We start from the raw sequence: 21,460 nt of genomic DNA, 5'->3' as shown, positions 1-21,460 counted from the left end.
ATTAGAATGGCCAAAATCCTGAACACTGACACCACCAATGCTGACAAGATGAAAGAATAACTTTTAATCATTGCCGTTATAAATGCAAATGACATAGTCACTTTGAAAGACAGTGGCTATGTTTGACTGTTTCTTACAAAACTAAGCAACCCTCACCATACAATCCAGCAATCACACTCCTTGGTATTTATCCAAAGGAATCAAAAACATGTCCACACAAAAACGTGCACATGAATGTTTAGAGCAGCTTTATTTATAACTGCCAAAACTTGGAAGCAACCATAATGTTTTTCAGTAAATGAATGGATAAGTGTGGTATATCCAGACAATGAAATATTATTCAGTGCTTAAAATAAATAAGCTATTAGCCCTGGCTGGTGTGGTACAATGAATTGAGAACCAGCCTGTGAACCAAAAGTTTGCCAGTTTGATTCCCGGTCAGGGCACATGCCTGGGTTGCAGGCCAGGTCCCTGGTTGGGGGAATGTAAGAAGCAATTAGTCTATGTTTCTCTCACACATCAATGTTTCTCTCTCACATCAATGTTTCTCTCCTTCTCTTTCTCCCTTCCTTCTCCTCTTTCTAAAAATAAATAGATAAAAATCTTTTAAAAAATAAATGAGTTATCAAGCCATGAAAACACAGAAAAATCTTAAATGCTTATTATTCAGTGAAAGTCAACCTGAAAAGCCTGCTCACTGTATGATTCCATCTAGATGACATTCTGGAAAAGGCAAAACTATGGAGTAAGTAAAAAAGTCAGTCGCTCCCTGGGGGGAGTCCTTAGACTGGGAAAGTGATAAATACATATAAAGCAGAAATTCTAGGATGGTGAAAATTGTATTTGTATTATGCCACAATAATGGATAATGTCATCACACATTCGTCCAAACCCACAGACTACAATACCCAAAGTGAACCCTAATGAAATTATGGAGTTTGAGTGATTATAATATGCCAATGTATAATCTGCCAAATATTGGTTGTAATGAGGTACCACTCTAGTAGGGAATGTTTATCATGGGGGAGGCTATGCATACGTGAGGAGAGGGGATTTATGAGAAACCACTGTACTTCCGCTCAATTTTCCTGTAAACCTAAAACTGCTATAATAAATTGGCAGTTTTAGGTTTTAAAACTAAAACTTGGTTTTAAAAAGAGAGAGAGAACTGAACCTTAAGGGTATACTGAGAGATACGTGGAAGCAGTACACTCAACAAAGGAAAACAGGAGAGAAAGAGGGTAAGATGAGCCCTAAGATACAACATGAGAAAAGCCAAAAGGGCAAAAAGAGTTTCACAAAGCAACAGTTATCAAATGCTGCAGAATGACTGAGAAGACGTAAGAGTAAACCAATGAATTTTGTAAAATGTCTTTAAATATCTTATAAGACAGCAATTTTAAGAAGGTAAGAAATCTTGGTTCCAAGCCAGAAAAATGTTCGTATTTTAGTATGAACTCTTCATCTGTTTTCTTCTAATTTCCTTATTATGAACCCAGTAAGTGAAAAATATTTTGGTCCATCAATAGGTGAGTGGATAATACAACTATGGGACATTTATAGAAGGGAATTCTACTCAATTGTAAAAAAGAAGAAAATTTTACCCTTTGCATCAGTATGAATGGACCTGGAGAATTTTATGCTAAGTGAAATAAGGCAGTCAGAGAAAGACAAATACCATATGGTTTCACTTATACGTGGGATCTAACAAAAATATTTTGATAAAGGCAAAGAAAAGTAATTTTGGACTTTAGGGCAGACAAAGGGGACGGATAAGTGACAACCATTCATCTGAGGACAGAATAAGGAAAAGTGTGTGGTAAAGGGACTCCAAAAACAAACTTCAGCAATTCTACCTGGAAAGGTTGCTCTTCTGTCTTCATCCTCCTAGCCCCACCTGGGTGCTATGGTAGGCTGGATTCTAACAAGACCCCCAGGAACTCCACACCCTGCTGATAAGCCCACTATGAGAGCTGCAGGTTATTAATCAGTTGACTTTGAATTAATCAAAAGGAGGTTACCCAGGTAAGCCTGGCCTAATAATAGAAACCTTTTATATCTGGGCCTAGAGATCAGAAACAGGGAAGTAAAGAGAGGTTTTGAAGTCAAAGAGACAAGCTCCCAGTAGCCTGCAGGAAAGCAAATGTCCACGTTATGAATTACCTAAGGACCCTGTGGCGATAAACTTAAAGCAGCCTCTAGAAGAGACTAGGTGAGAGCTAATAAGAAAACAGGGACTTCAATCACCACAGTTCCAAGGAACTAAATTGCCAACAAAACTGCATGAGCTTGACTTGGCTGTAGCTCAGTGGACTGAGCACTGACCTGCAAACCAAAGAGTAGCCAATTCCATTCCCAGTCAGGGCATGTGCCTGGGTTGCAGGCCAGGCCCCTGTTGCTGGGGGTGGGCAGGCATGCAAAAAGCAACCATACATTGATGCTTCTCTCCCTCTCTTTCTCTCTCCCTTCCCCCTGTCTAAAAATAAATAAAATCTTAAAAAAAAAAGAAAGCTGCAAACGCTTGAAAGAGAACCCTGACCTCCAAATCAAAACCACAAAACAGCCAACACCTTGATTGCAGTGTTGTGTGACACTGAACAGAGAACCAAAATCATTCATATCTAGAAACTGTACAATAAATGGGTGTTGTTTTATTTGGTTAAAGTTGTGGTATTTGTAATGCAGCAATAGAAACTAATACAGACATCATTTTCCTAAGGAAGAGGCTGTTTCTTCTATCCTAAGAACAAATGAGTAGATAAGCAAACTTGGAAGAAAAAAAAAGTCTTGCCTGTTAGGGGTTTTGTTCAATTACTGCATGAGTCACAGTACCTGTTTTGCAATACAACATTTTTCCAAAATATCACTTTTCTGAACATTGTGATCAATGGAAATAGGTTTCCTTTCTAATTGTATAAAGTTACTTTGATAATTATGACAAAGTAAAAGTAATTGAGTGTCTAGGCACCTTGGATGTTTGCCAAAATTGTCCCAGCACCTTGGAGACACAGATCGCCAGACTAATCTCAGAAATGAGCACAAGGTCATGACTCCTGTCCTTCCTGAAGTACCAAGGGTTTGAACTCCACAAACTATTACTTTATTTCTGTTTAGCTTAATAACCTCTAAGATGTTCTCAGCTACGAAAAGAAATCATTCCCAAATAATTACAATCTTGGCCCCTAAAACGCATTATCTTAAGTGTCCATGCAGCACCTTATTAAAAATGCAGTAAGCCAAGGCTCTGCATTTCCTGCTGGGAACTGTAGTTCTCCTCTTCGACCTTCAACTACTGGCTGCACGAAACCGATCACATGCACAACCGGCGACAAGGCGCCAGAAGCCACGATTGGTCCTTGAATGGGGCGGCTCAAGGCTAATTGGATGATACTTCCCCGAAACCGTGCCCCCCGTCCTGCGCCCGCCTACCCGCCACCGTCTCTTTTCTACACCCCATCCCGCTCCAGCAATATTCCTTAAGGCATCTTTGTCAGGCGAACCCCTGAATTACATGCCTCGCCGGCCCACCCGAGATTATCGCGAAGACAGCGGCCCCAAAACAAGCCTTTGTCCCGGGGCCTAGGCAGAGTGCAGAGTGAAACCCTCCTCCATTTTCCGTTGGTTGCCCGGGGTCTGCTTCACTTCTCCCTCCTTCCCGGCGCCCCAGCGCTCACCTGGGCGGCGGAGGTCACGCTGGATAATTGACAGACTCGCAGCATCTCGAACGGGTGGACGGCGGTGCTGGTATACGCTGGAGCTGTGGGGAGCGGTACGAGTAAGAGAAGGCGTGCGTGCGTGCCTGCGTGCGTACGTCCGTCACTCCCCGCTACCTCTCAGCGACCGGCGTACCGGAGGCTTTAGAGACACTGCGCATGCGCACCCCTCTTTCTCCTCGCGACCAGGCATCTTTAAAAGGATCGGTCCTTCATTGGTGGGAAGTGTAGTGTTTTATTTCTCAGTGGTGCGCTGGGTTCTGGACGATGCCCTGAATCCTAGGTAAATGGGAGGCGAGGAAGGGCGTCTGAAACTCAGACTTCGGTCCGCTCTAAAAAGGGATAGGCGTGACTCTTCGGAGAACTAAGGCAGAAAGCATCTCAGCCGTCTCCATCAATTTCGTAGAAAGGAATCGATTTGGCCAAATCGGAGTTCTGGCTTGCGCGTCGGTTTCGTTTAACAGCCGTTCTTCAGGAGTCTTCCAGATTGCGGGAGAGTGGGCGAAGGAACACTGGAGAGACCTGTGTTCGTAATGTGTCGTTCACGTAACTTAACGGGCATAGAAACCCAGATTCATTGGGTTCCACAGCTTCTACTACCAGTTAAACTGCACAGCTTTCTCCACCAGGTTTTTATTTTGAAAGATTTTTGGCCGCAGTCTATGGGACGGGTTGGAAGATGAGGAAGTCAATGAAGAAATACTGTTCAAAGTATTCCACTAAGACTATAATCAAGGTATTACATTAAATTTGAATACAGTATTCAGTACTATTAGTTCAATGTCATGGAAACTAAACTTTTATATCGTGTTTGCAAAGTACTTTCAATAGACAATTTATTACTGTATGGTGCTCTTCCCAGAAGTAGACAAGGCTAGTAATTCCATTTGTAAAATGGAGAAATAGATTTGAAAATTATCTAAAACAATTATGTTCGTATGAGTGTATATATATATATACACTATATATATACAATATATATATAATATACAATATATTGTATATATGTTGTATATATATTGTACAATATATATACAATATACAATATATATAGTGTGTATATATATATATATACACTCGTACGAACATAAATATATATATATATACTCTCTCTATATATATATATTTGATGTACTTTTGTAATGACACGCTCCATATTATCATCAGCTAACTGCCTCCAGGTAAGTCTCGTATCTTTTTTAGTAATTTCAGCAGTTGAGTTTCAGTTTCCCCACACCACCCCTGCCCCCTGTTGTCACTATGGGCAATGCCAGTATGATGACTTTTTTAACACCTTGGCCATAAACCTTATCGCCAATAAGTAATTTCAGTCTGCTCCAGCCATGTATGGCACAGCCACCCGTTGAGCTGGAACATCATTGGCAACTTCAGCTTCAAGATCTCAAACTACAAAATTACTTCCTATAGTTTACTAACCTCTCATTAAACTAAGTCCCCAATCCTCATCTTCCACATGCAATTTATAATTTGGGGGGCTTTAAAATGTATTCTCCTAAATTCAAAAGTTTCAATCACATCCCTGTTTAAAAAGTGCAGTGATTCCCACTGTCAAATCAAAGAGTTTTTATGTCTCAGAATACTTTTCTAGCGTCTGTGGATATTTCTAGGCTCAAAGTGGCCACTGTAGGTATGACATCAAGACAGCAATGACAGTTCAAGCTCATCACCCACTTACATGCTCTATAACCCAGAGAAATAACTACCTCAGTGTTCTAAAAGAGTGATCTGGGACCACTGGGGAGCCTCAGATCCTTTCAGAGAGTACATAAAATCAAAACTAACTTCATGATATTAAGGTCATTATTTGGTGTTTTCATTTGTCATCTTGTTTTTCCAGATATGGAAATAAATTGAATACATAAGAAAATATCAGAATCCAGCTTTCTATCAAACCAGACATTAAAGGGATTTGCAAAAAGATTAAACAATGCCACTCTTCTAATTTTTTAAATCTTGGAATAGTTATTGTTCATTAAAATGTGCTAACATGTAATAGGTTTATTGTTTTAAAATAAGTGTGGTAGGCAGAATAGTTGTCCCCAAATATGTCCACACTCCTAATCTCTGGAACCTGTCAATATATTACCTTAAATGGCAAAAAAAAATTTTGCCAATATGATTAAGAATCTTGAAATGGGGTTACTATCCCGGATTATCTGTGATGGTCCAATATTGTGTGGGTATTGATGAGTGAAAGAGAGGGGCAGGAGGGCCACTCAGAAAAGAAGATGTGACAGTGGATACAGCAGTTAGAGTGATACAATTACTGGCTTCGAAGAAGGAAGGAGGCTACAAGCCAAGGAATACAGACAGCCTCCAGATGTTGGAAAAGGCAAGGAAACATTGTTCCTTAGAGCTTCACAGGGGTGTTCAACCTGTGGCCCACAGCCACATGCAGCTCATGATGGCTGTGAATGAAGCTCAACACAAAACATTATGAGATTGTTTTGTGATTATGTGTGGCAGTGTATTTAATGTGTGGCCCAAGACAAGTCTTCCGGTGTGGTGCAGAGACACCAAAAGGGTTGGACACCCTGGAGGAGCACAGCCCTTGAGACCTTGATGTTAACCTGTAAAACCCATTTTGGATTTCTGACCTAGAAACTTAAGATATGTTTGTATTGTTTTAAGCCATTAATTTGGGTAATTTGTTATAGCAGCAATAGAAACTAATACAATAAGTATTTTTAATTTTATTCCATTTTAATTTTCTATACAGTAAATACTAATGAATATAATCCATAGAATTAAAAGCTCTTTGGGATCCTCAATTTGTTAGCATGTAAAGAGGTTCTAAGACCAAAAAGTTTGTGAACCAGGGCTCTAAGCAAACCCTGTGTTTCTGTCGTGGTGTCCTCTCTTCTCACCTTAGCCCTTGGTGTTCTAACTGCCAAGAATGACCTTGCCCTTGCCCTTGCCCTTGCCCTTGCCCTTGTAAAAGTCCTCCCCATTCTTTAAGAATCATATTATGTTCAGTGTCCTTGTCCTCGATCATCTCAACCAGAAGCCTCGTCTCCTTAACTTTAAACTTCCCCTGTGAGTCATTTATCTACCTTGTACTTGTCTCCTTATTAAATGTGAACTCCTTGAGACCCAGTATTTAACCCTTACCCATTTCAACCAGTAAACAGTGTCATACATCGTAGATGCATAAAATATCTTAGGCAACAAGGATGGGGGAGAGGTTCATTGGGGTTCTTGTTTGTTTGAAGGCAACATTAGAAAAGACGTACATCCCTGGCAGAGTAGCTCAGTTGGTTAGAGTCATTCTGCTACATCAAATCAAGGTTGTGGGTTCCATCCCCTGACAGGGCACATACAGGAGTCAATCAATGAATGCATAAATAAGTGAAAAACAAATCGATATCCCCGTTTATCTCTCTCCCCCTCCCTTTCTCTCTTCTCTTTCTAGAATCAGCAATTTTTTAAGTAAAAAATACACAATGATTAATTCTCAGGAATGAAATAAGGAACTGTTCAGAAACTATAGAATTGTTCCGTAAGAGTCGAAATGCTATTCCACCAAATAACAATCAGTGTTATTGATTAGAAAAAAGTGTGTATGTGAGATATCCTTAGAATATTTGCATTTATTTTGTTATAGTTGGTATTCAATTTCTTAAAAATAATTTGGGAGGAAGGGTGAGAAGAATATATTCAAAGGCATTAGGGTCATTTAAGGATTTATGGCATCTAAGGGTTCTTTCTTAAAAATAATTTTTAATAATATTACTGTTTCCCATCATCTACCAGTTCTGGACGGATAATACATTTCATTCCCTCAAATTTAATGAAATGAGCAAAAAGAAATTGTATTTCAAACGTCCTGTACTTTAAATAGATCTTTCAATCAAATGTTCAATAAAAATTTATTAAGAACCTGGCATTTTATTAAATGCCAGGCATTTGTTTTACAGAGGTGAAGGACAGCCTGGCATATACAAGACATTTAATAAAATTTGATTTGACTGTTCCTTTAAATTGGCTTTTCCTGCCTTGCCTCCACCCATATTAGTTTGTCCTGAATATTTTAGGCCCAATGCGGCCGCCGTAGGACGTAGAAAATAAGATGGCGGTCTCTGCTTTGGCTGGTGCGGTGAGAGTCGCCTCAGGTCAGTGGGAAAGCAACGCGCTCGGTATTTGCCTTCTCAGAAGAAACTACCGATGCAGGATATAGTGGGTGTTTAGCGTGCTTCTTTTTTAACAAAGAAGCGCGAGGCGTGGGTCGTTATTTGAGGCCCAGGAGTTCCGAAGCTCTTTGACCCTCCCGCACCTTGGTGTCTGGAGGTTTCTGCTTCTTTATCGGCTCTTAACAGTTCCACCTTCCTTAGAAAACAAAGCAAGAGGGGGCGGATGAAGAGCTAGAACCACCACTCACGACCTTTGACCTTGAAATGTTAGTTAATTTCTCGGAACTTGAGATTCCACGTCTGGGGATATCTCGGGGATATTATATTATCCCCAATCCAACTCGGGGATAATACCTTCTAACCGAGGACTAAATGAGCTCCGGCCGGAAAAGCGCCCTGCTTGGTGCCCGGCACATAGTAATTTGTGGGTATGAGATTCATGCAACATTCAGGGAATGTGACCGTTGTGTTCACTCATTCTCCAGCACAAGGTCACTTATAAGGATGTCTTGGGCGAGAAATACAAGATTACCATTAGTTACTTTAACCAAAAAAATACATGATAAAGTTCTGTGGAAGAATAGAAATTAAGAAAAAACGACGATGTAAAATTTCCAACTTACGGAAGAGCTTGTTTACATGGGGTAATTTTAATTTGTAAAACACAATAGAGAAAAATTTATATAATATACATGAATAGCTTAAATACCGGCTTACCCAATTTTATTGCACTTTGTAGATACTGCAGTTTTTGTTTTTACAAATTGAAGGTTTGTGGTAATTTTATGTGGCGCCAACTCTATTGGCACCATTTTCCTAACAGGCCCAGATGATGGATAGTATTTTTTAACAATAATGTATTTTTTAATTAAGGTATGTGTATTGTTTTTTAGACACAGTGGTATTGCGTGCTTATTAGACTACAGCATAATCTAAACATAACCTTTATATGCACTGAGAAACCAAAAAAATCGTGATACTTGCTTTGTTGCGGTATTTGCTTTAGTGCAGTGGTCTGTAACAGGACACACTATTTCCAAGGAATGTTTTAATTTTGAAGCAAAGCTCCATAGACTAACACCCATATGGGGACATAGAACACTACCAAGAGCCTCTTTTCTTGGTAAGAGGGAAACCCCTGTGGGCTTCCCCAATCGAAAATCCATTTTTGTGGCCAAATATGAACACTATTTTCATGTTTAAGTATTGCCTTTTTTTGTACTTTACATGAATGGAATCATACAATATGTACTCTTGTATCTTCTTTTACTTTGTGAAACTCATTTTGCATGTAGCTGTATAGTGCTTTCTCATTGCTGCTGGAAAACAGTCTCTTAGTGACTATCCTGCAATTCTCTTTTCCCAGTGATTGGCATTTGGGTGTTTTCCAGTTTGGGGGCGAATAGGTACAATGATGTTTGACCTTGTGGTCTTGGTACATGAGTTTCTCTAAAAGCTGTGCATGTGTGTGTGTGTGCGCGCGCACCTTTAAAATTAGCTGTGGAATTGCAGATTTGGTATGTGGATATTCAGCACGGCCTGATACTGCCGAAGTGATAGGCTTATTTAAAGTCACCACAGCACTGTATTTTCTCATGTATTCTTCATGTCCTCATCAACAGTTAGTATTGTTAGACCTAGAAATTCTTGTCTGTCTGGTATGTATTTAGTAATGTCTCTTTGTGGTATTAATGGCATTTACTTGATTCGTAGTAATCTCCCTGAATACCTTTACACATGTGTTGGCCATTTAAATTTCTTTTATGAAATACCTACTTAAAGATGTTGCCCATTTTCCTGTTGAGTTTTCTTACTGATTTATGGTTCTTTATATATCCTAGATATGCAAACTTTTTCATTTAAATGTGTTTTCTGATATCTTCTCCCACTTTGGCTTGCCTTTAGTTTATTTAAAGTATCTTTTGATGAAAATGAGTTTTTATTGTCATCAATTTGAATTTATTGCCCTTGGGTTTTTTACGTAGGTGATGTAGGTTGGTATCAACTCACTATGATATGTAGATTCCTTTGAGAACATTTAACAATGATGTGACATCTTATTTTGACATGTATTGTAAATATACTATAAATTATATTCTTTTTAACAATTTATTTAAAATTTTAGATATTATGTAAAGTTTTGTGGAAGTATGTAATTTTTCCGAATCCTTATAGAGGATATGGGATCAAAAAAGCTTGCAGACCACTACTTTCAGGCACTGCCACGCTCACCTCCCGGCCCCTCCCCGTTCTTGATTCCTGCCCCACACGAGGCTATGTAGAATTCCCCAAACACACTACACCATTTTTGCCTCTTCACCTGTGCTCTTCCTGTTCCATCTACTTCCTTTCATTTCTTCACAACTCTGGTTTTCTGTCACTTCCTTTATAAAAAGGTCTGTGTTCTCCATGGAAGAGTGTTTTTAGAGAAAGCTGCTCGGTGTTAAAATGCTCAAATGGGCGGAAGACTGAAGGAGCTGTTAATTACTATCCTTGATTAGTGTGCTCTCCTTTTTGTAAAAATCCTTACTGGAGAATTATGTTTATTGATCTTTAGAGAGAGATGAGGGAGAGATTGAGAGAGAAACATTGATTGGTTGCCTCACATACATACCCTGACTGGGGGGTCGAACCCACAACCTAGGCATGTACCTTGATCAGGAATCAAACCAGCAACCTTTTGGTGTATGGGACAATATTCCATCCAGCTGAGCTACTTAGCCAGGGCTGTGTGCTACCCTTTTTCATTTAAACACAATCTGAGTTTGACTCTGTGGTTTTTACAAATTATATCCCCTCTGGTTGGTCTGTGAAGAGGGTATAAAGCCCCCCAAGTCATTTTCCCAGGATCTGCTCTCAAGCCAGGTGTTCATTCTTCCTGTTACCCATTTTCCTAACCTCAAGTGTGTTTCTCCCCCATTTCATCTTGTTAATTTTGTTTTTTTTTTTCTTTTTCCAGGGTCGCTTTGAGTCGATACAGGCTATCTTTTCAGAAATATGTTTGTAAGCCATGGTTCCCAACTTGTTTTTTATGCAGATTTAGTAAACATGCCTTATGCAGTTTCAGGACTTTAATGAAAATCGGGAAGAAAGGTAGTCAGTTAGGGAGCCAGGAAGACACTTTCACCAGGAGAACAGCAGTCAACTAATTTGGGGATAGTTTCCAGTCAGCTTGGAATTTATCAAACTCTACTATTATCCCACATTTCTGGATTTCTTTAGAATATAAAGAAGCCTTTTCACATGCCTTCGGAAAGTCAGAATACAGTGTCTATGATTTCCCAGGCTAGTGATTGTATCAAAAAATGAAATTAAGTTGTTTTTAAGGAACAGTTCATTCCCAGTTGACAATACATTTTATTCTCTGTACTTCCTGTTTATTCTTCTGGCTTTTTTTTTCCTGCAGATGAGCCTGTAGTTTACCCATTGTATGTTCCTGATTATCATCTGCCTTTAGGTTTGGTTTCCAAAAATTTCTGAGGGTTTCTTTTTTTAACTGAGGCATCAAGCTCTGGTGATCTGTGAAAAAGAATACCTCCTGCCTTGTACTCATATCTAAAAATATTTTCAGTTCTTTTAGATATAATTTATTTGGACCTGGAGCTTGAATGCCTGCACTGAGGAGAGAATTTGCCTAACAAGTGCCTGGTATAAGGGCTCTCTGACCCATTTCCTGAATGTTGATTTCAGCTAACTCAGTGTTCATGCTACTTTTTTTTTTCAGTTTGAAACTGTTATCTTTGATAGAACACAAAAGCAAAATAAGGGTTTTAAGTGTTCCGTTTCCCTTTTGCCCGTTAACCTGGTGCTGTCTTTGCTCAGTGTTCCTTCATTAGACAATTTCCGTGTGCCAGGCACTCTTTGTAACACTTGGGTACATCAGGGGCGTCAAACTCATTTTCACTGAGGGCCACATCAGTGTCACAGTTGCCTTTAAAGGGCCGGATGTAATTGCGGCTCCATAACAGTTAAGAAGTAGTTACAGTTATCCAGTCCTAAAATTATTTCAGCCCTTTGAAGGCAACCACAAGGCTGATATGGCCCCTGGTGAAAATGAGTTTGACACCCCTGCTTTACATGTTATATCTTGTTTAATTCCCATTACGTCCCCATAATAAATTTCACTTAAATTTGAGGAAACTGGGACACAGTTTAAGTAACTGGACAATGGTCACACAGCTAGCAGCTAGTACAGCTGGAGGTACTGGAGTAGTACAGCCAGTCTGGCTCAGACCCTAAGCACTTCACTCCCGTGTCACAGCTCTTCATTTGTTATGTAACATCAGTGCAGTGGACAGTAAGGCGGTGGTAAGCTGATGACTTTCCTATGGAGCTTTTTAAAAAGCTAAGTGTTGAGGTATAATTTACATACCATAAAATTACCTGTTTTAGGCAGGGGGAATGGCCACAGGGACAGAGCAGGTGGTGGGACTCAGCCTCATCATCCTCACCTGCCACACTGCCTGGATGGCTCTCTTGCCCTTCACTGACAGCCAGCAGGTTATCCCTAAGCATTTCCTGCCCCGAGCCTATGCTGTTGCCATCCCACAAGTTGCAGGCCTCCTGCCACTACTGTTTGTGGGAGTGTTCATCACTTAGGTGATGCTGAAGAACCAGAACGTGACCAAAAAGGCTCATGAGGGCCCAGGAGGCTGCCGACCCCTTCTCTGCCTCCCCTCCAGGGTACAGCAAGGTTGGAGACCCACGGGACCTGCAGCTCCCTCAAGCATGGCCGGTCACCTTGCAGACACCCCTGGGGGATAGAGCTGTGCAGGACTCACCCTAGAGCCAGGAGGAAGTACCTGGAAGTCTCTCCTTTTTCTGGTTCAGGGTCTGGAAGATGCTGGTCCTCCATACCTCCCCTTCAAACTCCATCATTTTTTCTCCGGGTTTTACCATCTTGCCTCAGTTTCCCTCCTGTCACACGCTGATATTGGAATTACCAGGTTCTGAGACACATGTGGCCTCTCCCCATAGGTCCTTTTCCTCCACAAAGGCAGCTTTTCCAGGTCTGACGTAGCCTGGGACTCCACAGGACTTCTGGAAAGCCTAGGGGGAAAACTGATAGGCCTGAGGGCATAGTAAGATGGTCACATCAGGCCCCTAGGCCCACTCATGGAGGCCCAGTCCCTCAGCCCTAGCAGTGGCCTTTTGGGGAGAGCTGAACAGCAAACATTGATGGTGTGTTTTTAAAAAATGACTCATTTTGTATGTAGAGTTTGATGACTTAGTAGATTCAGTGAGTTGTGCAACCATCACCCAGGTTTAGGAGTGTTCCATCCTGTGGAGGCTTTTCACACGCACACTTCTTGAACCCCACGCTTGACTCGGTATCAACGGTGGAGTCAGGGCTCTGTGAGCCATTCTGCCTTGCAAATGTGGCCTCAGTCTGGCTGTCGTGTTAATGTAGAAGACTGCTCAGTCCACACATCTAGGCCCTTCATGATCCACCGCCTTATTTCCCACTATTTCTGCCCAGGCAGACAAGCAGTGCTAGGCTCCTGGGGCAGGTCCAGTGCCCACTCCAGATAGGTATTTCAGTCTTGTTTTTACATGTGTTCATCCTACTGGACTGTGTACCTCCTCCTTGTGGCCTGTTCATTTTCTAGAAAAGGGTTAATATACCTCTTCTCTTTTCTTTATGTGTCCTTCTCTTGCCACTCTCATCTCTCCAGGGAGTTGTCAGGCCTTCCTGTCTCTGCCCTGCCGTTGCACAACGTGCAGCAGTTCTGTCTCATGGGGGTGTAAGGTCTGGGGGGTGGGAATGAATGTTACATACATTTTCCTTGTACTGTTGAACATAGAAGAACGAGGCCACATCGACTGGATCGTGGTGATGGTTGCACAACTCTAAATTTACTAAAATACGTTGGATTGCACACAAATGGGTCATTTGGGGGCATGTAAAGTTATACCTCAATAAAGTTGGTAAAAGCTCCACAGGTGAGTCTTAGCTTCGGGGCACATTAATAATGTATAACACTTAGTTGCTTTCAAAAAAAATTTTTTTTAGATTTTTTTATTTATTTATCTTTAGAGGGGAAGGGAAGGAGAGAGGGAGAGAAATATCAATGTATGGTTGCCTCTCGTGTGTCCCCTGCCGGGAACTGGGAACTGGCCTGCAACCCAGGCATGTGCCCTTGACTGGGAATCGAACCGTGATCGTGTGGTTCGCAGGCCTGTGCTCAATCCACTGAGCTATACCGGCCAGGGCTCAAAAATTTTTAAATTAATTTAAATATCTAGATGCATATTTTGGAATATGTCATTAAGCATTTGTGCATCTCTATCTTTACAGGAATCTTACGGCCCCTGAATATTTTGGTATCCTCAGCCTATTGGAACTGTGCCAAGAATGCCCGTCTTCATTCAGCACTGTCTGCCCAACAGTTTTGTCATATTCGGACTTCAGTTGTTTCCTCTGCTCCCGGTGTTGTTACTTCTGTCAGAAGCCTGACATGTGGGCGTACGGCAGCAATCCTCAATAGGTATTGTATATTTGAGTAAACATGATGCTTGGATGGAAATTCTAAAATATTCATGCCTGCCACGACTTCTTAGAAATAGATTAATCTTTCTGTACCTGCGGTGTATTATGTAGACACTGCCTGATGGAGTGGGAGATATGATTGACATCCACATGCCTATGTGGTGGCAGCGGCAGGGACTACCGAACAACACGCTTCTGACGTTCCAGATGTGGTTTCTTGGGTGGAACTGTCAACCAAAGTGGAGGGTGAACAAGATGCTCAGTGTACAAGGCTGGGCTGCATGTGGTGTTCAGTCAGTCAGCAAGTACTTAGATAAGCACGCCTGGGTGCCGAGCACTGTACGTGGCAGAGAGGATACAAAGATAGACAAGTTGAGGTCCTTAGAAGGTGTAATCAAGTGAGCAGATGGATTAAAAATTAGATGACTGAAATATAATAGAATCAGTTCTCTCACAGGGATTGGGCTGGGGTAGATTACAGCTAGCCTACAAATTGTTGATAGTTGCTATTATTTGTGCACAGTGTCATCATTTGAAGTAACAATGTATGGTAAAAGTCACCACTGGAGCTGCTTTACTCATTTCTAAGGATACAAGTGGATTTTATACTTTAATCACTCTTCTTGCTGAATTGAATTTTAAAAATGTATTTTAGAGTGGCGCCCTCGCTGCCAAACGTCCTGAGGCTGCCAGTCAGAACTGTGACATACTTCAGCTCACGAAAAGGCAAGAGAAAGACTGTGAAAGCTGTCATCTATAGGTTTCTTCGACTTCATTCTGGCCTTTGGGTGAGGAGGAAGGTGAGTCTTCACAATCGATTGAAAAGGGAGTGTGAGCAGATTAAAATGAAGCAGAATTCAGCCTGTTCGTTGGCATGTCTTCCTTCCTTCTTACCACCAGCTTTTGTAGTGCCGTGCTGTGCGTAATTACTGGCTTGGCAGGCATCGCTTCATGTAAGTGAATCCGTGTGAAGAAAACATGTTTAAATGTTAATATTATTCACAGTGGTGAAAGTGTTCATGTAGGACGGGTTCGTCTTAGGTCTCTCATGTGACCGCCTTATCCAGTGATTACCAGGAGCCCCGTGAAACCCCCAACGTGGAATAACCTGTGGGGAGGCTCTGTTTAGTCCCTGAGTATTACAACAGAGGGGACTTCCGCAAAAATTTCGTCACGTGGCTCAGATTTGGGGGCTGAAGAGCTGTTCAGTCTGCCTTGGATTGGAGTGTCCAGGTGGCTTAATCTTTATGGCCGAACATTAACCCCACATACAGTTTTTTTTTAAACTTTGTACGTTTTTTTTTCTTTGTTAGTATAATTGGGAACCATATCATATAGAACTTCAGTGCTTCCTCTGGCCACAGACTGCAACCTCAGAGGGGGACTCTGACAAACTGTTACCGCTCTGTCTTCTCCCATGGAGTGTAGTGAGCATGACTGTGGGCTTTTAGTTCATGTCCTTACTTGTGGGAACAGCATAACTGATCATTAGAAAGCAAGAGATGACCAGAGATTTGTAAAGTAACCTTTGAATTTGGTGTAACTATTCAAATCCTAATTTCCCTTTTACTACTTGGAAGTTAACAGGTAGTCCTTTAAAGATCCATATTTGTTTTCCTGTAAAGATAAAATAAATAATCGGTAGCACTTTGTCACTATTTGATAGCTGGAAAGGATTATACCCTATCTCATGAACAATCCTAAATTTGTACATGAATAGGTTGATTGGAATTCTCGGCCAGTTTCCCCACTGGAACGATACATACTGTGGTCGTTTCATGCACTAGTCACTAGAAGCTCATGCGACCCATGAGTAGGTGAACTAAGTAGTTGAGCTAATAGTTGTGAATCGGGGGAATTCGAACCATTGGAAACATTTACATTCCCTTTTACCATACTCATTATTTTCAGGTCCTCACCTGACCCTAGGTAAAACGAAACGGGCGGTGTTCTTTGCTTTCCTTCCTGGGTCCTGTCATCGGTCCTGAAGCCCTCATGTTGTCTAAGCGACCCGATCAAGTTCTCTAGTCCTAACACCTGGTCCCATTCAGGGCCCCCGAAGTATTCCATAGGCATAATGGCCTATTTCAGCAAAACCCAATTTTAAGCGGAAAACAAAATATCCGGGAGGGTTAATTGACAGTAATGTATAAAAATGGAAAGTATTTTCTTTTTTAAGATTTTATTTATCTTTAGAGAAGAAGGGAAAGAGAGAAATATCAATGTATGGTTGCCTCTCATGAGTCCCCTGCTGAGAACTGGCCTGCAACCCAGGCATGTGCCCTGACTGGGAATCGAACCGCGATCATGTGGTTCTCAGGCCCGGAAGTATTTTCTGTGGGACAGTTTCATCCAGTTGTCCTTAATTTTTATTTTTATTCTCTCCTTCCCTTTCTGAGCCTAGAGATTACCTAAAATGTTTCATGTATTTTCACACTGTTGCGTTCCACAGAATGATCTTCAAAGGACACTGGCGATGACAGCCAGGACCGCAAATTAGATGTCTGTTAGTCGGAGATCCACAGAGGCCATTTGGCTTCTAAACTAGAAAATTATTATACCAGTAGGGGGATTTTGATTTGAATCTTTCCATTTTAAATTATGGTCAATGAATAGTAAAAATCTCTGGCATTTTAAAACACCAGGACTCTTAAATAACCTTTCATTATTTCTGAGTATCTCTGTGCTGTAGCATTTGCTGGTCACAGTGATGACACTGAGGCATGTCCGAAACCCAAGGCACCTGGGTGCTCAGCGAAGAGCTGTGACTTTGCTCAGTTAGTGTGCTGCACTAAAGAGCGCTTGACCTCAAAGAACCAAAGGACTCACACCAAGAGCATGGGTTCTAGTCTCACCTCCCCTGTAACCGGCAGTGTGGTTTTAGTCAAACATTAATCTGCATGGTCCCTACAGTCTCTTCTGGTTTAAACAGGATATAATTATAGTTTTTATGTTTAGTCTCATTTACTGTTCCTTCAAAAATTAATGCTTCAAAGTTAATAATGCATGGATGGTATATAGACAGTTGTGGGTTAAGCATACGAGTTAACCATTCCTTTACCACTCTTAGTAATAGTTTTATTGTATTCTTTATTCCTTACAAAAGTACTTACTATAGAAATTGGTCCCTAGTGTGTAGAAAGAATAAATGAAATGACTTATTTGAGAACCATGCTTCTTGGCCCTTGTAATACTTCATCCCCTTAAATGAACGTAAGTGCCATATCAACCCAGCCAGCGCCCATCACCCCCACATTAGGGGAAAGCAGTGTACAGTGTAATGCCTAGGACCCTTCTGAGTCCTCTAATAACCTCTGACCTCTGACCGCTAAATGATTTCTAATCAATGGTGGTTTCTCTTTAATATATAAAATGAGAATAGTATGTTGTTGAAGATTGCTAAAGAGATAATAAGGTAAGGCATATATAGTGAGCTCCTATATATCATTACCCTGTACTTCATCAGCCACAAAGATTTATTTAGCTTTATTTTCTGTGATTTTAGTTTACATTTTCCCAAATATTAAATTACTGATATTTCGTATTAAAGCTATACATCTTTTCTCTATCCATCCCCATTGAGAATCACATCCTTCTGAAACATACCAGCCCCTGTGAAAGTCTGGTCTGTTCCCATTGGGCCTATAAACCATGTGTAGTAAAGCTGCCTGTTGTTGTCTATATAATACAATGTTTTAAATGTCCTTGTAATGTTATCTGACAGGCTGGTTATAAGAAAAAATTATGGAAGAAGACGGTTGAAAGAAAAAGACGCCTGAGAGAATTTGTGTTCTGCAATAAAACCCAGAGTAAACTCTTAGATAAAATGACGACATCTTTCTGGAAGAGGCGAAACTGGTATGCTGACGATCCTTATCAGCAGTATCATGATCGGACAAACCTGAAAGTATAGAACAGAAGCTTTTATGATTTTCCCAGTTATCTTGGTATATATGATGTCTTTGCAGAGAATTGACTTGGGATGGTAAACACACAATACAATATACAGATGATGTAGAATTGTAAACCTGAAACCTATTTCATTTTATTAACCAATGTCATGCCAATAAATTCAGTTTAAAAATGAGTAAATATAAAACTTGATGTACGTATACCAACTGATATAGAAACATACAGTACCAATATCAAACTTACCAGAGTTTTAAAATTAATATAGTAAACATTCTCAGATTTGTTCAGGGAAGTAAAAGTTTAAAATTAATGATTATTTTTAACAAGTGGTAATGACTTAATTAGTTGTTCCAATTAGGCTTACTTAGTTACAAGGAATCTAAAGTTAGGACAGACATAAAAAGACTCTAAAGCCAGTAAGTTATTTCAAGCAGTGTGGCTTCTTATTTTTAAGGATACATGCCTGGAAACTCAGGAACCACCACACCACCTCCATCTCCCACCCAGAACCAACTCTCAGGCTGCAGGAGCGCAAATTGTAGGGTGGTTTTGGACTCAAGGCACTTCTAGGAACCTCAGCAACAGGAAATGGTGGATCTTTAGGCTTTGGGTCTAGCAGTACATGGGACTCAGTTCTCTGAACTGTAGAGGTTCCATTCTCTATTTACAACTGGTCTGATTCACAGTTTTTGCTGCTGTTACTTCTGCTTCCTCATCATAACTGTAGCTTGCTCTTTTGAGGTGCGTTTCTACATCATGACCCTCAGCTCCTACTTCTTCACTGGCTTATCTTTGAACTCCAGGTCTCATCTCAAGTCACCAAATAGTATAGGGATTGGCTGTTCTTGAGTCAGGAGCCCAGTCTGTCTCACTTGGTTGTGTCGGCAGATTCGTGTGGAACAAAAAATCCTTGTGTGGGCAGTTTCCCTTGGAAGTGAGCATGGGGTGGCAGCGCACGTCTAGTATATTGGGTTCACTCTGTTCACAACACCCTCACTTAGTTTCTGGGAACAGGAATTTTTATAGAGGGGTGTAAGTGAAATAGCCTATCAGTATGCCCATTCATGAAACAAGTGGCCATATAAATGAAGATAAAAACTTTACCCAGGAATTGAAAGATGCTGCATTTTTAAAAAGTTAATTCACTTGAGATTTCATATTTTTAATTGTGAAGATAAGCTTTTTCCAAAGATACACTGTAGATACTAAGGGGGAAGAAGTCATCTCAATCATGTTAGAAAGATGTAAGAGTTTAGCATTATTCATTTAAAGAGGGTCAGGTAAGAGGCACTGAGGAAAGTAGAGTTGATGGAGTGGATATAGTCATGGGCAGTGGTTCTCAGCTCTCCCATCAGAATCATCTGAAATTCAAACAACAGTACTTTGCCTGGTTGGAAAACCATTATTAAATAGAAGTATGCGTCAGTTACTGCTTCACATCCTTTAATATAATAGTCGATGATAAGATGGTCTTCTATTGTTGAGAGAATAAAGGGGAAGATGACCAAAATTCTTTGAAATTAGTGCATGTGTCCATTAAAAGGACAAGGGTGACAATATTCCAAAACTAGAAGGCCACATGTGTCTATTTATGGGACCAATTAATAAGGAACAGACATTTGATTTGAGGTAAGCACCTGAGGCGTGGAATGGCATTCTGTTCGGATGGGGTTCCTTTCCTCAGACTTCCGAGGTGGCAGAAATCAACCACTGCCAAGGCGGCGCATCATTTCCCACGGGCCGGGCTCCTGCCTCCAGCTGCCTCTGGCAGAGGGATGGACCCGGTGCCTGAAGGAGCCGAGGATACCCTCTCACCCCACCTCCTTGCTTTCTCTCGTGCAAATATGGACAAGGGTCTCTCTCGTGTGGCCTCAGAGCATTCGGTTTCTCTGCTAGGCTTGGGACGGGAGGCAGAGATGAGGGCTGGCAGGCAGGCCTTGGCATCCAGAGATGGTCTGAAAGGGAAAGGCCAGCAGGTAGGCAATTTAGGGGGAAGGGGTAACAGGGCTTACCATCAAGCTGATTTTATAGTTTGACAATAAAACATCTTTCATTAAAGGGTCTACCTAAATGACATTCAAGTGTATGTCAAAATGTAACTTACTGGAAATGTACTGTGCCCTCCAGCGTAGGAACAGGCATGTATCTATAAAGCTGCTAATCCACATACCAGCCTTACAAGGAGATGCTGTATCCCTAGTTCTGATTTGAGGAAACCGAAGCTTACAGAAGGTTAACTAAAGAACCCAAAATACAGCTAATAAGTCGATCAGAACCTAGGTCTAACTCCTTGGAATTCCTATCTAAATCAACATGTAACTATAATCTAGCATTACAAATACTAAATACTTCATGATACTGTACCAAGTTGGCTCTTAAATTCTCTAACTGTCACCTCTTACCCTGGTTAATCTCAGTTATGTTGACATGGACTTGGCTCATTAAATGAATAAATGGGTTTTTAGCCTTTTCGTCTCTCCATCTTTCAGTCTTCTGCATCTGCTGCTGCTGCTTTGTCTTACAGTGTTCGTGTCAGCCACATACAATATAAGACTATAAAGGCAGAGAAAATGTTTCATTTCGCTGTTTCAAATTTTGAGTGTCCAAGTCTTTGCGGTCACCCAGTGAAGTTGTGTGCACCGGCCTGTGGTTTAACAGCAAGGGCTGCAGTGGGTCCGGGGAGTCCACACCCCCCAGCACACCTCCACACGCACCACCCTCCTCTGACCTGCACACCTCCCAAACTCGCAGGAAACAGGCTGTAAGAGAGAAAAAGACCAAAAGTACCCTTGCAGAATTGAAACTGCCTTCCAGATAAACTGTTACCCTAATTTTCACAGCTACCCAGTTTCTACATTACTGTGTGTGTAATCAACTGCTTTTCAATACACTGACATCATTTAATTTTTTTCCTTGTGGCAATTCTGCACATTAGGGATGGGGCCAGGTCACCAGGCACCAAACCTATTGGTGGCTGAGCATTCAGCTCGTATGTTCTTGCAATGTTCTACATTTTTTAAACATTTTTATGTATTGATTTTTTAGTGCAAGGGAGAGACAGACACTAATTTGTTGTCCCACTTAGTTGTGTGTTCACTGACTGGTTCTTGAACGTGCCCTGACCAGAGATTCAACCTGCAGCCTTCACATATCAGGGCAGCGCTCTAACCAACTGAGCTACCCGGCCAGGGCGA

The 21,460-nt window shown here is 41.1% G+C and overlaps 3 protein-coding genes across 11 annotated transcripts in view; 2 read left to right on the top strand and 1 right to left on the bottom strand.

The window, feature by feature from the left end:
• IMMT (inner membrane mitochondrial protein) overlaps nt 1-3,821 on the bottom strand; it is a 52,292-nt gene extending 48,471 nt beyond the window's left edge. For 4 of the 9 annotated variants that reach the window (XM_037039030.1, XM_037039038.1, XM_037039032.1 and 1 more), the window contains exon 1: nt 3,675-3,820. In XM_037039030.1, coding sequence (XP_036894925.1) covers nt 3,675-3,719 — 45 coding nt within the window. In that variant the 5' untranslated portion in view covers nt 3,720-3,820. Of the gene's footprint in view, nt 1-3,674 lie in introns of all 9 variants that reach the window. The other 5 variants (XM_037039057.1, XM_037039066.1, XM_037039083.1 and 2 more) reach the window with 2 other exon arrangements.
• Nucleotides 3,822-7,757: 3,936 nt separating this feature from the next.
• Nucleotides 7,758-20,736, top strand: MRPL35 (mitochondrial ribosomal protein L35). Its single transcript, XM_037039120.1, has 4 exons — nt 7,758-7,846; nt 14,163-14,352; nt 15,010-15,154; nt 18,079-20,736. Exons 1-4 carry the CDS (start codon nt 7,804-7,806, stop codon nt 18,265-18,267), a joined length of 567 nt encoding a protein of 188 aa, XP_036895015.1. The 5' UTR covers nt 7,758-7,803; the 3' UTR covers nt 18,268-20,736.
• Nucleotides 12,266-12,530, top strand: LOC118982185 (dolichol phosphate-mannose biosynthesis regulatory protein-like). The gene has a single exon (XM_037039128.1). The coding sequence runs from the start codon at nt 12,266-12,268 to the stop codon at nt 12,461-12,463; it is 198 nt and encodes a 65-aa protein (XP_036895023.1). The 3' UTR covers nt 12,464-12,530.
• Nucleotides 20,737-21,460: the final 724 nt, after the last annotated feature.

This window comes from Sturnira hondurensis, unplaced genomic scaffold (assembly GCF_014824575.4).
Source record: "Sturnira hondurensis isolate 20B ecotype Veracruz unplaced genomic scaffold, ASM1482457v3 Scaffold0002039, whole genome shotgun sequence".
Taxonomy (NCBI): Eukaryota; Metazoa; Chordata; class Mammalia; order Chiroptera; family Phyllostomidae; genus Sturnira; species Sturnira hondurensis.
The sequence above is the reverse complement of the archived record's forward strand: the minus strand, read 5'-3'. Positions and strand labels throughout refer to the sequence as shown.